The sequence below is a fragment of the Camelus ferus genome, chromosome 8 (assembly GCF_009834535.1).
Source record: "Camelus ferus isolate YT-003-E chromosome 8, BCGSAC_Cfer_1.0, whole genome shotgun sequence".
NCBI lineage: Eukaryota > Metazoa > Chordata > Mammalia > Artiodactyla > Camelidae > Camelus > Camelus ferus.
The window spans coordinates 17,796,788-17,812,220 of record NC_045703.1 but is presented as its reverse complement, the minus strand read 5'-3'; the positions used below and the strand labels follow the sequence as shown (position 1 = coordinate 17,812,220).

General features: G+C 37.3%; 1 protein-coding gene across 3 annotated transcripts in view; it reads left to right on the top strand.

Annotated features, from left to right (window-relative positions):
* The first annotated feature begins 8,255 nt into the window (after positions 1 to 8,255).
* Positions 8,256 to 15,433, top strand: part of PHIP (pleckstrin homology domain interacting protein) — a 125,846-nt gene continuing 118,668 nt past the window's right edge. For all 3 annotated transcript variants that reach the window (XM_032484501.1, XM_032484500.1, XM_032484499.1), the window contains exons 1-4: positions 8,256 to 8,429; positions 8,545 to 8,603; positions 8,732 to 8,761; positions 8,957 to 9,016. In XM_032484501.1, the coding sequence (XP_032340392.1) occupies positions 8,390 to 8,429; positions 8,545 to 8,603; positions 8,732 to 8,761; positions 8,957 to 9,016 (189 nt within the window). In that variant the 5' untranslated portion in view covers positions 8,256 to 8,389. The remainder of the gene's footprint in view (positions 8,430 to 8,544; positions 8,604 to 8,731; positions 8,762 to 8,956; positions 9,017 to 15,433) is intronic.

The following is a 15,433-nucleotide window of genomic DNA, read 5'->3' as shown; positions in this document are numbered from 1 at the left end:
TTCTCAAAGAAGCGATGATGGTGAGTGACTTGAAAACTGCGTAAGAATTGGTCTGGTTTTGAGATCAAGATTCCAGAAAGGGGGACCAGCATGTGCCAAAAATGAGAGAAAGGCATATTTGGGAAACTATTTCCATTTAGGAGTTTAAAGTCCTTCCAATCCAGTGGGTAAAAGTGAGTGTGGACAGGTTGAGGGGGCAGATTATGAGCCATCTCATTATGTCACACTAAGGAATGTCCGGGAGTTCATGAAGCATCATTGATGGGTTTAATCAGTTCAGTGGTATGATCTAATTTCTTAGCAGTTTATATTTCCAATCACAAGAGAACTTCTTGGAAAGGGTCCCAAATGAACATATCCAGCCAATCAATTTCCACGGTTTGATACAGGGTCTAGAATATGGTAGCTGCTCTACAAATGTTTAATATATGAGTAGTAAATAAATTAATCAATCAATCAATGAAAGAATTAGGCTAGTTAGAATTTGCTTCTGGACTACATACCAAATTATCTACAGGGGTAATGATGACATTTACTTTAAAGCAAGAAAGTGGGTAGCTGGGGGAGAGACAGTGTAAGACTTGTGGATAAGCATGAATGCTGGGAATCTGGTACCCGGGGGATCATTTTGCTATTTTCTTTACTCTTTTTGACTGTTTGATATTTTTCCACAATAAAGAGATTTTTAAAATTTGCTTCTGAGTTAGGAAGATTTGATTTCTAGATTCTAAAAATTAGTATCTTGTAGCATAAATATCTTAGTTAAAAAGAACTAAAATTTTAAAGACTGATAATATATGTATATAACTTAAAAAAACTAAAAGGAAAAGAAAAAGCTTTGAACACAAACATTTTTGGAGTCAATGCAATTCTTGACTCTTGATTTGTAAATTTTCAATCTAATTTTGCCTTGAGATCTTCTTGACTCAAACCTCTTCATAGTTTATATTGTAGAACTGAAACTAATCTGTTAGAAATTAGTTGTTAAATTTTTTAAAAATAAAAATAACATGCTCATTTCAAAAAGTGCTTTCAAAAAACGCTTTCACATTAATCTATATCACACATTTCACAAAATTTTATGTTATTTTGTAGTTACTAGAAATAACTTAGTGGAATTTACTCCTGTTAGTATTTATAAAATATAAATATTTTGTACTAGAAGCGATTAGGTTAAAACAGTCTGTAAGTGCATCATTGTCTCTGGTTCGAGAATGTGAATTCTGTAGTTAAAATTTGAATGGTATGTATAGCCATTGATTCATATCTCTTGCAGTCCATTCAATAAATTATTATTGCTGCTAAATAAAGTTGGGTTTTAATAACTGATAATTTCTGGAGATGGGCCAGACTAGCACTGAAACCTTTGCTTTCCAGGTGTAGTCATCAGAGGGGATTTCAGCTGCTCGAGATCAGCTCTCATCTCTACCATCAGCCTCCAGTGAACAGAGAATCTCCATATGTTAGGCTAAAGTACACAATGAGGGTCAAGCTGCAAGCCAGTGTTTAAGTGATGCTTCTTCAGCTAATGCACAGAATGCTGAGATGAGGATACCATAGCAGTAGGAATGGCATATGGAGAGGGGGGACAAGGGTCCTTATGCCAACTCAAAACTTTTTGCCCAGGAAAAAGAAACACGGCTTCACACTGGAACTTGAGACAGAAGTTCTTATTTACTTTTTTTTTTAATATTTAAAAAATAAATTTCTACTAAAACATTCTCTTAGTAATAAAAAGGAGAAAGAAGAGGCCATATGAGAAACTGGCTGGTTGAAAGGGGAAATGACCTTTGTAATTATTATGCAAATACAAGAAGGCAATGTTAACACACATCAGGGGAAAATATCTTACTAATGTGCCATGGAAATTTGCCATTGTGTGTTCATCAAGGATTTCTTTTTAAAACATTTTTTAGGCGTGATGGGATCTGGCTCTAAAAATGAAGTCAATTTCCATCCTAAATATTTCAAGGAGGTGAAGTTAAGCAGTACTAACCAGAAAGTGGTTTGAGTCAATATAAGTCCTCTTCAGTCAATATTAGATTGGAACCTTTACAAACTAGAGTCTGAAAGATGCATTAATTATTCCAAAAATAATTTTTAAAAAAATCAGTCATTCCTCTAACTTAGAAAATCTCATGTCTAAAGAGGTCACATTTACCTTGACTTTAGCAAAAATGTCAAAAGAGGAAAATTTTAAGAATACACAATTTTGTATCTACATACTTCACAAACAGAAAATGCTTACTGCTTTGCACTTCATTTCTTTCCTTACGGAAAAGTAGAGGAAGGAAGACTGGTTTTTTTGTTCCTCCTTTTCACACCAGTTGTGTAAATTGTTTCTTTCATCTTTTGTATAATAACCAGGAGGCTGAAAATAAGAGATGTGGAAGATTTTAATGTGTGACATTCTCAACTATTAGAAGCAAAGAATAAATTCATCGCTACATGTTTAGATCTCTTAGGAGATACCCAAATTAATTACATACTTAATTCCCACATTTGGTTTACCATTAGAACTAAAGTTTCAGTGATGGAAGAGAAAGAGTATTTTATAGAGAAACACTGTAACAACTGAAAAGGTTTGGGAAAGATGAAACTCATACATACACCTACCCAAAACCCCAAAACACTTAATGACAAACCCTTTAAAACAAGTATAAAGTGGAACATGTGAAAACCAGAAAGGGAAGGATGGCAAGACAAAAAGGCAACATATTTCTTCCTTCTCATGTGATACCACTTAGTATTCTGAAGAAAGATGTTCCTTAATGATATTCAGTGACACCACTTCTGATAACTGTGGAGAGGAAATAACACATATGTTCTTACCAGGAGATTCCATTTAAAGTTATGTTACTTTTTCTATAAATCATTGTCAGTTGGTAAGTTTTGATAAGCATTAAAAAATCCACTATAACCACTTCATGTGCACATTTATTTGTTTGTGCTTAAAGGAAAGCATGAGAAAGGAGTATAGCTCAAATGGTAGAGCACATGCTTAGCATGTACAAGGTCCTGGGTTCAGTACCCAGTACCCTCTCTAAATAAATAAGTAAGTAAAACCTAATTACCTCCCCCTACAAAAAATTTTTTTAAAATAACAATTTTTTAAAATTAAAAAAAAAAGTAAGCATGAAAACTTTGAATGCAGTGGGATTTGTAGGTGTCCTCTCAAAATTAAATTCTAAGGTTTTCTTTTTTCTTAAATTTTGAATGCACATATCTCAGTTGAAAAATCTATTTGGTATCAATATTATTTTAAATTTTATAACTGTATAATAGAACCCATTCTTTCTTTGGGCTAGTTAGCTAATCACCATTTCAACAAATGAATTATGAGTATATCCATTAAAGGGAATGAAGCAACAGAGGCATAAGTCAAGGGGATCTTTGCCGTGTGTGTGTGTGTGTGTGTGTGTGTGTGTGTGTGTGTGTGTATACATGAAGAAACATGAAGGCACTTTACAAATAAGGTGGTATAATGAGACATGACTTTCTATAGGAAACAGAAAATGGAAACATCATTTTTGATTACAAAGTCAGTTTAAATCTAAATTGGCTTCATTCTCAATTTTGAATTGGCTCTTACTATTAGATGTCCAACTCTCTGAGTCTCGGGTCAGACTTGAGGGCACTCTGGTGGTCAGATCTTCTTCAAAAAGATCATTCTCCTTCTTCACCAAGTGTCTACTTTGGTGTCCCTGATTCTGAGTGTTTTTATTATATAAAGGTTCCTAACTAACTTGTCAGATAAACCTCTTCCTTTCCATGAATAAAATAATTTTTCTTCTTTGGGGTTTTTAAAGTGTATGAATTCAGGTTACATATAAAGTCAAGTGACTACATAACTTTCGTCCTCAAATTCTAGGTTAAAAATCACATTGATAATAATATGTTTTATTTAATATACCACCACTAGCAACTTTTGAAGCCTCTGTGTCCCTTCTCCCGAGTCTACCTTCTCTCTTCTTCCACTGTTTTCTGTTCAGTCCAGCCCCCTCTCAACCCATTAGACATCACCATATAATAGAACATGCCTACAGACTTCTCCTTTAAGTTTCCTGCCATCTGGAACAGCTTTTTCTACTTCACTCTGTTGCTCCAGATCTTGGGGGAATATGTTCTAAAATTGGTTTTCGCCTTTAATCTTTGTTAATTGTACCCTTAACTCATGAAATGATGGTTATGTGTGTGTGTATGTGTGTGTATGTGTATACATATATATTCAGTGAAGATACATATTTCTTCTTAATATGCAAACTAAGACTTACCAAAAAAATCTAAGCTACTAGAATATTTTAATTTGGAGGGAAAAAAAGTTGAGTGGTGAATTATTAATAACATTTAAATAAGTAAGGGATTATATCATTGTTAGTAACCAGCTTATCTTTGTTACACATGAAAAGGAATTGTACTGTAACTTAAGTAAAAAGGTTTCCCAGTGAGATATAAGGGAGACAATACAAAGTGTTAAATAATGAGCTGGCTTACTAAAGTTGGTTATCTCTGTTCTTTCTGTAGCAGCCGAATAGCATATCTGCTTGTATAGCTCAAATTTGATATATTTATTCAAGCTTTGTGAAGGAAAAAGAATGTGTGTGTTGAGAGGGAGAAAGTCAGACAGACATGGACACCAACACAATATTGGGGAGCCATCCAGAAGGAAGAATGTGGTTTGTAAAACAGGACTTTTGTTTTTAGAGCAGGTGAGGATTAAAAAGGTATTTTTTGAAGAAGAGTGTTTTCTACTTTTCCATTTCCACACTTTATAGGATAAAGTTTTTACTATTTTTTTAAAGCATAATCTCACACACACACACAAGATTTAATGTATAGTATTTAAAGTTGTAATTGCAAAGATTCTTTTGAGGTATGGTTTATTTCCTCCTACTAGACGAGGCAAACTAAATTTCATAAATGTGGTTGAATCTTTTTATTTATAAACTATCCCATCTTGTTCCAGAGAGAACTTGAATGGCAGCTTTTGATTATTTCATTAGAGCAGTAACTTACCACAATCAAGTCAAACTTTGTGTTAGGTGTTTACCTTGTCTCATGTGATGCCAAGTGAAAAGAGGTGATGAATTTCACAGAAATGTTTATGTATTATGAGGTTTGTAATTCTCCTAGAAACTGTAGTATATAAAAATGCTAGTTGTTGGCTTTCCAAAGTTGTATTATTTTTGTTAGCCACCTTATTAAAAAGGCATGAAAATTTTTGAGGTTGACATTTTATTTTTGAAGTCCATGAAAATGTTAAACAAATAGAAAAAGATGTAAATGGAATCTGTAGTATCCTTATATGCAAGAGTTAGCTGAGAACGCATTGCCCTGGGAACTGAAATACAGGACTTCAAGCTAAGATTTTCTTCCCATTTGATATGCACAGACTTTTTGTGTAAATATGCAGTTAAGTGATGTAATAAACCCTACAGTTAACTGATGATGTCAGAAGCCAGAAATGTGTTTTATGTTTAAAGAAATTAAAATGTTATAAAGGGATATTTGTTACATTTGAAGGACTTAGTAAAATTCAATTTAACATCTATTGTTAAAAACAAACAGTTTATTTGGCTGAAGAGTTTTAATTTTTAGCAGTTAACCTGTATTTTCTTACAACAGACATTTATAAATTAGTTCAAAGGTAGGGTTACACTATCTTCAAATTAGGTTTATGAGAAAGAAACTGTAAACACTGTCAAATGTTAGTCAAAATGACAGGAACATCCTATTCAGAAAATTTAGAAGAGAAATTTTCCTTAAAAAAAATTTAGGAGCTAAGTACCAGTAGCATACTTAGGAAAAACTTCTAAATGAAAAGCATACATGAGATATTCATAATAGCTTTTCATGTTTACATAACACTCACAAGATATATATGGAAAACTTTGCCCAGAGTAATTTTATATTCCGTGATAATTTGGTTTATTTTCCTCCACAAGGATAAAACATCTATTAGTAAGAATCAGACTAATACAAACATTTTAAAACCACAAGATTCTAACTATAATTTTTAGTTCCTAAACTCTGTTTATTTAAAAAACATCATAATGTAAAATACCAAAATTTGAAGACTATAATTATTTGAAGACTATAATACTTTTTTAAAAGTTAAGATAAAACACAAAGCATAAGTCATGAAAATAAATAGAACTGCAAAAAGGAATATTAAATGTCTGTCTTTTCAAACCTAACCATCTAGAAGCCAGCCAGTTTACCTGTAACAGTTAAAATGAATTAATAGCTTTATAAATGCAAATATTTTCAATACTCGAAGGATCACCATTCAATAAGTAACAGTGACTCTGAAAACTAGGCTGCAATAGGACAAGTCAGGGTAACTCTCTCTTTTTTTATTTGATTAAGATAGATATAAAAGGCAATTTTTACATCCTATTATTGCAGAGAGGTTTAGGTGTTTTTTCCCTCTTTCTCACTTGTAGGGTGATTTCTGGCTGTGTCAGTACAGGGCATCACACCGGTGCCGTCCTGCAGTACAGCCCAAGGCAGCTGCAGCAAGTATTACCCACTAGGAATGTACGGAGCTAGGAGGGTACAAGGGTTGAGGAAGCAACCTAGAAAACCAAAAGGCAGCTTGTTGGTCCTTTCCCCACAAATAACCTTTTTAGACCAGATCCATAAAATGCAGTTTATTATCTAAAAAATTTTAAGGAGAATCTTTTGTTAAATGTTAACAAAAGAACCACTATCCTGATTCCCTTTAAAATGCAACCCTTAAAAAAAAAAACACCAACTCTCAAGTCTTTTTGAAAAGTGCTTAAATCATCTGGAGATAAATATCATTTGGTGTCCTGGTTTTCTAACAAATGGCTTTTTCCATTGTTTCCATTAATTTCACCCATATTCGTTTTTTTTTTTTTTAAACAAGGCCCTTATCCTCTATCAGCAAAACACAGATGTATGATTTAGCATATAAAACCGGTAATTACATACTAATTTACGAAAGATTATTTTTTTCTCTTTTCGTCAGTTTTCAAGAAGTCTTCCAGTGATTAACTGTAAACAGGAATGGTTTACACCTCAAATTAGAAGCCATTAATTAGCATGACGAAGTCAACTGCAAGATATACAGATAATTTAAATTATTTAATCACTAATCACCTTGGCTAAAGTGTAGTATTCTCTTTCATTATCCTTCGGTAGGTTATTGATCTGTCACTACATTACCTTCAGATCGCTTAGAGATAAACATTAGCGTTCTTTCCTTTCTCTCAGGTTTACGTTATTCCTTCTTGTAAACACTTAAAAAAGCTTTAAGGTTCTTTAACCCCAAATCCCTAATTAGCCATTTACCAGCCTTTTTGTCACGAGGAAAAAGAGTATCTGAAGTACAGATCAGGAGTTCGGTTTGCCCATATAACAATAAAAAACATTTTTAAAATGTACGCTTAAGGAAATGGCAGTAATAAAAGATATATGCAGAGGTGGCTTCAGCAAATAACGGGCTTGCAAATGCAAGTGCTTAACAAAAAGCGCCCGAACCTCTATTGCAATATACAGCACTCCAATAAATTACACAACACTTTGCATAGGCTGCAGAAATAACGCAGGACAAGACTTACACAGATGCCAATCCGCAGCATTTATACACATGCACATGGCAAGAGACAGAAACCAAACACTATCATTCAACTCGGGCAGGGTGGCGCGATTCCGAGTTTGCCCAGCGTGAGAGTGCTCTCTGCGTGTGTATCTGTGCGCGCGCGTGAGAGTGAGACCCATCCTCGGGGCATTTCCCCTCTTTGGGCAGTTTTGCTTCATTTGTTTCCTATTTCTGCTACACAGAAACTAACTTCCATCTCAGCCCCAGCCAGCGCCGCTGAATAGAGCCTGTGCTGCGGCTCCGTGTGCGTCAGATCCCTCCGCCGAGCCGTCCCCGGCCCCCTCCCTCTCGTGATCGGCCTCCACAGAGAAAGCGCCTTCTAGCCAACCGGCGGCTCCGGCTCCGACATCTTCGACTGGAATTAAATAAATAAATCGCATCTTCGGCCGGGGAGGGGCGGGCGGGGGTCTCGCCGCGCCGGGGGCGGGGGCGCCGGGGGCGCGGGGTCGGAGGCACTCCTTTTTCCGCGCCGGGGGGCGGGGGCGCGGGCCGAGGCCGGAGCCGAGCCCGGGGCCGCGAAGGCGGCGGACTCCTTTCTGCGGCGGAGGGATCCGCGGCGGAGGCGGCGGCGGCTGTAGCCGCTGCCTGAGAGTTGTTGTTTCCTCCTCCTCCTCCTCCGCCTCCGCCGCCGTTGCTTGAATGGTGGAGCCGAGGCTCGGCTCGTGAACACACAGTGACAGCTATAGGGCAGGCGGCGGCACCATCCCCGCTTCCCCTTGGCGGCGGCGTGTCCCGCCGGCGGCCCTGAAGTGACCCATAAACATGTCTTGTGAGAGGAAAGGCCTCTCGGAGCTGCGATCGGGTAAGTCGGGGGGCTGCCGGGGCCGCTGGCACCGGGCGATTCCGCCCGCGGTCCCCCGCCCCCCGCCGCCCGGCCGCTCAGTCTGTGTGTCTCCCCGTTCCTCTCTCCCGCGCAGAGCTCTACTTCCTTATCGCCCGGTTCCTGGAAGATGGACCCTGTCAGCAGGCGGCTCAGGTACGGCGGCGCGCGGCGCGGGCCGGGCCGGCGCTCGCCGCTCGCGGGCGTGGGGGAGGGTGGCGGCGGCGGCAGCGGGGCCGCGGCCCGGGGCGCGGGGCTCAGCTCTCCCCGCTTTGTTGTTGCAGGTGCTGATCCGGGAGGTGGCCGAGAAGGAGGTAAGGGCGGCGGCGGCCCGTCGCGTCCCGCCGCCGCGCGGCCGCCCCAAGGCCGCTGCGCCGCCGCTGCCGCCGCCGCCGCCGGGGCGCGGGGCGCGGGGCTCGGGGTCCCCGGCGGGGCGCGGGGCGGGCGGGGGAGGGGCGCGGGCGGGCCGGGGCCGGGGGCCGGGCTCACGGGGCGTCCTCTCCCCGCAGCTGCTGCCCCGGCGCACCGACTGGACCGGGAAGGAGCATCCCAGGACCTACCAGAATCTGGTGAGACATTCGCGGCGCGGAGCAAAGAAACTTTTCCCCGAGTCGAATAAAAATTGAATTTCCCGCAATTTTTTACAGAGACAAAAACTTGGCCCCAGAACCTGAAAGCTCCAAAGGCCACGGGGAGGGTCGGGAGGCCGGCGCAGGGGCCGCGGGGGGCAGTGGCCGGGGGGACCCGCACCCCGGGGCCGCAGGGGCTGTCGACAATTTATTTGTGATATTTTGTTAATGTGCTAGAAATAAAGATACGTCATGAGTGCTGTGCAGTGCAAGGCCTGAGGAGGAGGGGCCGGCGCGCGCGTCCGTGCGGGCGCGGGGGCGCGCGCGAGGCGGCGGCGGCGGCGGCGGCGGGAGCGGCGCAAGGAGGAGGGCGCGCTCGCTCGCTCGCTCTCCTGCTCGCTCTGCACGCGCGGTCGGCTCGGCTTTCTCCTGCCCCACACAATAGCTGGTGACTAACTGCTCCGAAGTGCTATTAGCATTTCACAAGCCGGCCATTCAGCCGCAGCGGAACCGTGGCAAGACGTTATTATTACTATTATTATTTTTCTTCTTGCGTTTCCTTTGCTTTCCTTACATTGGGAACTGGGTTTTTTGTTGTTGGAGGGGTTCAGATTGTATGTGTCGAGGATGGTCGGCCAGCGGCACATCTTGCATTTACCCGAGCTGACTCGCAGAAGTGTAAAGCCGGGAACACCCTAAAGCCAGAAGTTTAACAAGCTCTTTGTCGTTTTGCTAATTTTCGTGTTAGGCCCCCTCGTTAAGTTAAAAGCTGCTGTGGGGGGGGGCACCGAAGAGTTTTGAATTTCACACATACATACTTGCTGTGGAATGGAAATTGGCAAGTAAAAGCTTTTCGGCTTGTATTGGGAGGTAGTTTGTTAGTAGCTTGAAAGATAACCCCTTTTTCTTAATTTTGTGGGTTTTCCAAGTGAATATTTTAATTATTTATGAAAATCGACTTCTAGAAGTGAACCCATCACTTAAGTGTTATGGATAGAAGAGTAAGGTATTTGTGTTCGGGAGTTTTGTTTTCCGAATTTTCTCCTCCCGAACTGATGTAGGTCGTTAGTATGCCTCTGTGTGTGTGTGTGGGTGTGTGTGTGTGTGTGTGTGTGGGTGGGTGTTGGGGGGCCAGTTACAGCAGTCACCGGGGCAAATCACACCTTTTAAATCTATGCCGTGCATTGATTTTTCTGAAACATATTTGCAACTGATGTTTTGAGATAGTTATAATGTTACTTCATCAGGGCTTCTGAAAGGATTAGGAAGTTTCAGCTAGTTTAGAATTGAATGTCTTCTTGAGTTGAAGGCATGACGTGATTTTTGATGTCTTTTGTTTCATTTGCATATAGAACATCTCGTAACTTTGTCTGAATGTGTTACGATTTAACATAGGATGTTGGGAAGTGCTCAGAGCTGTTGAAATAAGCCTAGGGTATTTAGATTTACTCAATTTAATGGAGACTTCACACTGCGTTCATTGCCATACTGTTTTCAAGTAGGTAGTGATTTAGGCTAGTTTCATTCAATACTTGGCTAAAATGAATGGAGTTTGAAGCAAACGCCAATATTCGATAACTGCAGTACTTAATTTTTATGTTTGTAAATATTTGACAATCTTAAGTGGATTTCCATGTTTTTCTTGTTGTAAAATTACCAAAGATTAAAATATTCCATTTTTAAGAATTGGGCAGACAAAACTCATCTTGCATCTCTTTTCAAAACTCATCTTTGAATATCATAAAAATCCACAACCCCAAACCACTAAAGATTGCTGTGTTGGGTTTTTGTTTTTTTTTTTAATATGGATACTATTGGTAAAATACTTTTTAAAATGAAGTGATCAATGGTATCTGTCCAAATTATGGGAATGTCTAATCCTTGTAGGAGTATCATTTTATTTTCCAGTAAAAAGTTACCAATGTTTATCAACTTGTTTTGAGTGAATTTCTCATCTCTCAGATATTAATAAAATGAATTTATATTCTTGGTCTCTTTATCAGACTTAGGATGCAGAAGCAGTGTCTTTATCAGTGGGTTCAGAATCCGCATATTTTGTGTGGTGGTTTTTCTTGCTTAGAGTGTTTTCAAACCTTTTTACTAGAACAGTCATGTTGGTACAGTCATGGGACAGTTAAGTATTCTCATTAGACTTGAGTTCTCTGTCCCATTGTCTCATTTCATTCGTTCAGCATATTCTCTTTATAAACTGAATCCGAGGCACCATTTGAGGTACTTTCATATCCATCAAACTAAATATCTAGGTGTGTGGGATTTGGTTTAACTTTGACTTTTTGATTGAGATTTAGTTACCTCTTAAAACATTTTAGAACACTAGGTATCTGAACACATTTTTGCTTAATAGTAGGATCTTGATATTTTATGGTGAGCTAGGTGAGCACAAAGTCTCTTGTACATTATTCTCTATTGTCTAATTTTTTTCTTAAGAATGAACAAAGTTTTATTTCCTAGCAAATTGAATTTATGTAACATTGGTTTGAAGATATTTTGATGAGTGAAGCCAAAATAACTATTGTTTACCTCCACCTGTTAATTTGTTCCTACCGCTAACTGGTAGTGTTTTAAATAGGAGAATTTATGTGTCAGATTAAAATTTCTAGAAAACTTCAAATTAACAGATATTTAGGATATTTGTACTTGTGAAATTAAAAATAGGTGTAGATCAGCATTTGCAGTCAGACTGCAGATAAAATCACAGTGATTGAGTTTTGACCAAGTGGAAAGTGGAGTTTTAAAAGCAGTTGAAAAGTTAACATTAAAAAAAAAAAAAAATTCAGTGCATTCAGTGTCAGTGTCACTGGTAAAGTTATTATAAAAAAGGATTATTATTATTATTATTATTATCTACCTTATGATTTAAAATATTTTTAATAGTGAATGGAATTTGATAGTTAAAGGGTTTTTTTTTTTTTTTGGCTCTATGGTATATGTTTAATCAGATTTTCTATTTTTAAAAAGTATGAGGTTGCTTTTAAAACAAAAGGGCATTTTTTTAAGCTTTCATCAGAATTTTTATTTTTTAAATTGGGTCAAGCATAGGTGGCAAACTTTACATAACAAGAAAACAACTAAGTTTTGAACAAAGAGAAAGCTTTGTCATTTACTGATTTCTTAGTTTGAATAGTGAAATTAGTTGGTTTATTAAGTTTTGTTCTCTAGGTGTCACTTTAAGTAGTGGCGTTGCATATTTATGAGATCTTGAGGTGGAATTTTTAAGCATTTTTACCGGATTTGGGACTCTGATTACATTTCTTGCTTTTATAAGACATTATTTTCCAAAACTGTGTTCTTGTTTTGCTAATTTTTTATATTTATATATTTTGATAGTGGTTTTTGCTTTTTCAAAAGTAATTCTACTTTATTAGAAATCTTTCTATTCGTGGGAAAGGATTGGGAATCAGAAGCTTGTGGATTGTGATTTTAGCCCTGCAGAGTGACCTCTCGCAAGTCTGAAATTTCTCTAGGCCCCTATTATCTCATTGTAGAATAAGTGAATTGAAATTTTTCTGATCTGAAAATCTGATATTTAACTAGAAGTAGTAATGCATTGTCTTTAAGAGCTCACCTTTTTCATTGTGGAATTTGATTATTCAAAATACTGAAAAGTAGATCTAGAGAAAGCATGCAAATAGAAAAATAGTACAAATGCTTTTTATAGTGCCATTCTTTGGTTGTGAAAAGATGAAGATTTTTGAGACACTAACCAGTTTGTGGAGTACCTCTTTAATTAGTATGTTTTTCACCATGATTTAAGTACTAGTTTTCATGAATTATTGGTGGTCTTAAATTCAGAGATGAATAGGAACCATGCGTAAGATTTACTTAAGTGTGTATCTTAAGTATGCATTTATTTAGAATATGATGGTTAATGTGAAAGTTAAGGTATAAAATCTAAGAGACCAGTTTTAGGGAAAAAATAGGTACATTTAAATGTTTTTGAATCAGAGATTCTTCTGTTTTACAGATAGTATAGTACTCTGAAAACTGAACCAGTATGATTTTAGAGAGGGGTGGTCTGGGTAGTACACTTACCATTTCCTTTTTTAATAATATCAGTGAAATAGTAAGCTATGCTCAGTAGTCTCAGTAGCAGGGTTTTAATGTCTCATAATCATTATACTGAAGAAAATGTTAGATGTGAAGGGAATAGAAAGTGTTGAAGGGCTAAAGTGGGCAAACCATTCTTTCTTACACGTGTAATTACTGTGTTGATACTTATACCAGTATTTTATACAGTTTGAGGCATTTGCAAAAATTTTTAAATAAATACCTGTTAAATTCAGTGCTCTTGAATAATTGTGAAGTGGCATGAATAATAAAGGGAGAGTTGGATTATCCCCTCCCCAACTGTGCAGCGCTGTTTTATGGTTGTTATGAGGCAGAATAGTACTGATGGAGTCTGTTACCAGTCTGTACTATGGGTTAATAATAGTTCCTACTTTGTAAGATTTTATCATCACTGACTGGTACAAATCAAGTAAGGGTTTCTGTTTGCTGTTATCATCAGAACTTTAGTAGTAGTAGTAAAGGTTATTCCACTTACAGCTTTATAATGTATAACATTTAAGAAAAACATTATTATTTCAGAAACAAGTATGCATAATTTTCTGAATATAGTGGCTACAGTCTAAAATTAACTGTTTAAAATTTTAGAAGATACTATTAGTATAGTTACTTTGTAGATTTCAAGGATGAAATAAGTAAGCCTAAGATATAAAGTTCAGTAAATATCAAAAAATAAGTCATTTTTAAAGCATTGTGGGTAGACTTCTAGAAAATTTTTGTTGGTCTGTATAGTGATTCTAACTGATTCTATTTGTGAAACAGTTAACATTAAATATTTGGATGGTTGAAATATTCGAAATTGATTAGAGGATATATGAAGCTCTTTTGGTAATGATCAGATAGCATTTAGGAATACATGAAGGGAGCTTGGCTGTTGGATCTGGTTCCTTCTGTACAGAGATTTTGTAATTTAAAATCACAATAGTTTGTATTCTTTTTGGAAATTGTCAGAGAAGAGATACTTTGTTTTATAAATCTTGCTTAAAGATACGTAGTTTTAAGCAGAGTTTAATAAAGACCTTTTTATTTGAATTTATCCTTAAGTGAGCATTAAGTTAAATAAATCCTAAGAATGTCAATTATTTAGTCCATACAGAATTTCTTTGTCAGATAGACCAGAAGTTTTTGTTTCTCTCATCTAGAAACTTTTCTCACCTACTGCAACCATTTTTCTTTTTCCTAAATTTTGTAGTTATCATGTCACTACAGAATTGTAGCAAATAAAATTGTATCCGAAACAACTTACTTTGTACAATACCAGACAGGTTAATTTCTTTCTTATTAGTAGTTTCCACATATAAATTTTAGAATTCATAGTTTTCTATGAAGGTATTTCTATGCAGATATTCTTATATCTGTAATGCTAGGCAGAGTGGCCATTAGTTAACAGAGTACTAAGCATATAAATTTAGAATAATTTCCTATCTTAATATGCTTTTAATTGATTTCAGGAAAGTCAAGCATTAAATTAGTGTATTAGAGAAAAAAATTTTGACAGTAAATTTGTTTAGAATATTTAAGTTGTTTTTTTAATTCTATCTAAAAATGGTAAGGCAATTATATAATAGGAACCAAATTGAAAATTCTAGGAATTCTAAATGTGTAAAGTTTCTGTTTTGTTTATGAGAAGCTATGTTGGTGACATGAGTAATTTGTGAAAATAAATTATTTTGGGATTAAGAAATATGTTATTGGAGCATATGGAATATAGAGGAGTGTAAGTATTTTATAACAGGTTGGGAAAATGATAATTTTTTTTCATTATGACATTTTAGAATTCAAGGTACTGAAAAATCAAAAATTGTGATATTGAACAGTGAAATATGATTGAGAACTTTTGGTCAAAACAAGAGAAAACTGATGTGAAGCAGATTCACCTTTAGTTACTTGTCTTACACACACATGTATACACATACATGCACACACACACACAAGCAGCTTTATTTGAGCTCAGGGATCACAGATAAGAAAAAGGATGATTGGATAAGAAGTTTTTGATACTAAGAAAATTTGGGTAGCAACGTGATCTGATGCACCTTCTAAAGTTAAAACTAAGTTGTAAGAGGAATGAGATTTGTGTATAAGACTTAGGTTATTCATGGCAGCATGGATGGTGGCAGCCTGCTGCGAAGGAAGCACATAAAGAATCCATGTATTCTGGACTCCAGATGGCCCATGGTCACGGTACATGACCCATTTAGTCTCTATCTGGATAGAGAACAGGCATGTAGCCTGTCTCAGCAGAGGTTATAGTATAAATGGAAGATATATTTACCTTTACTTGTGTCATTTGATTCTGATTTAGTTTTGGGGTGTGAAAGTACTAAATTC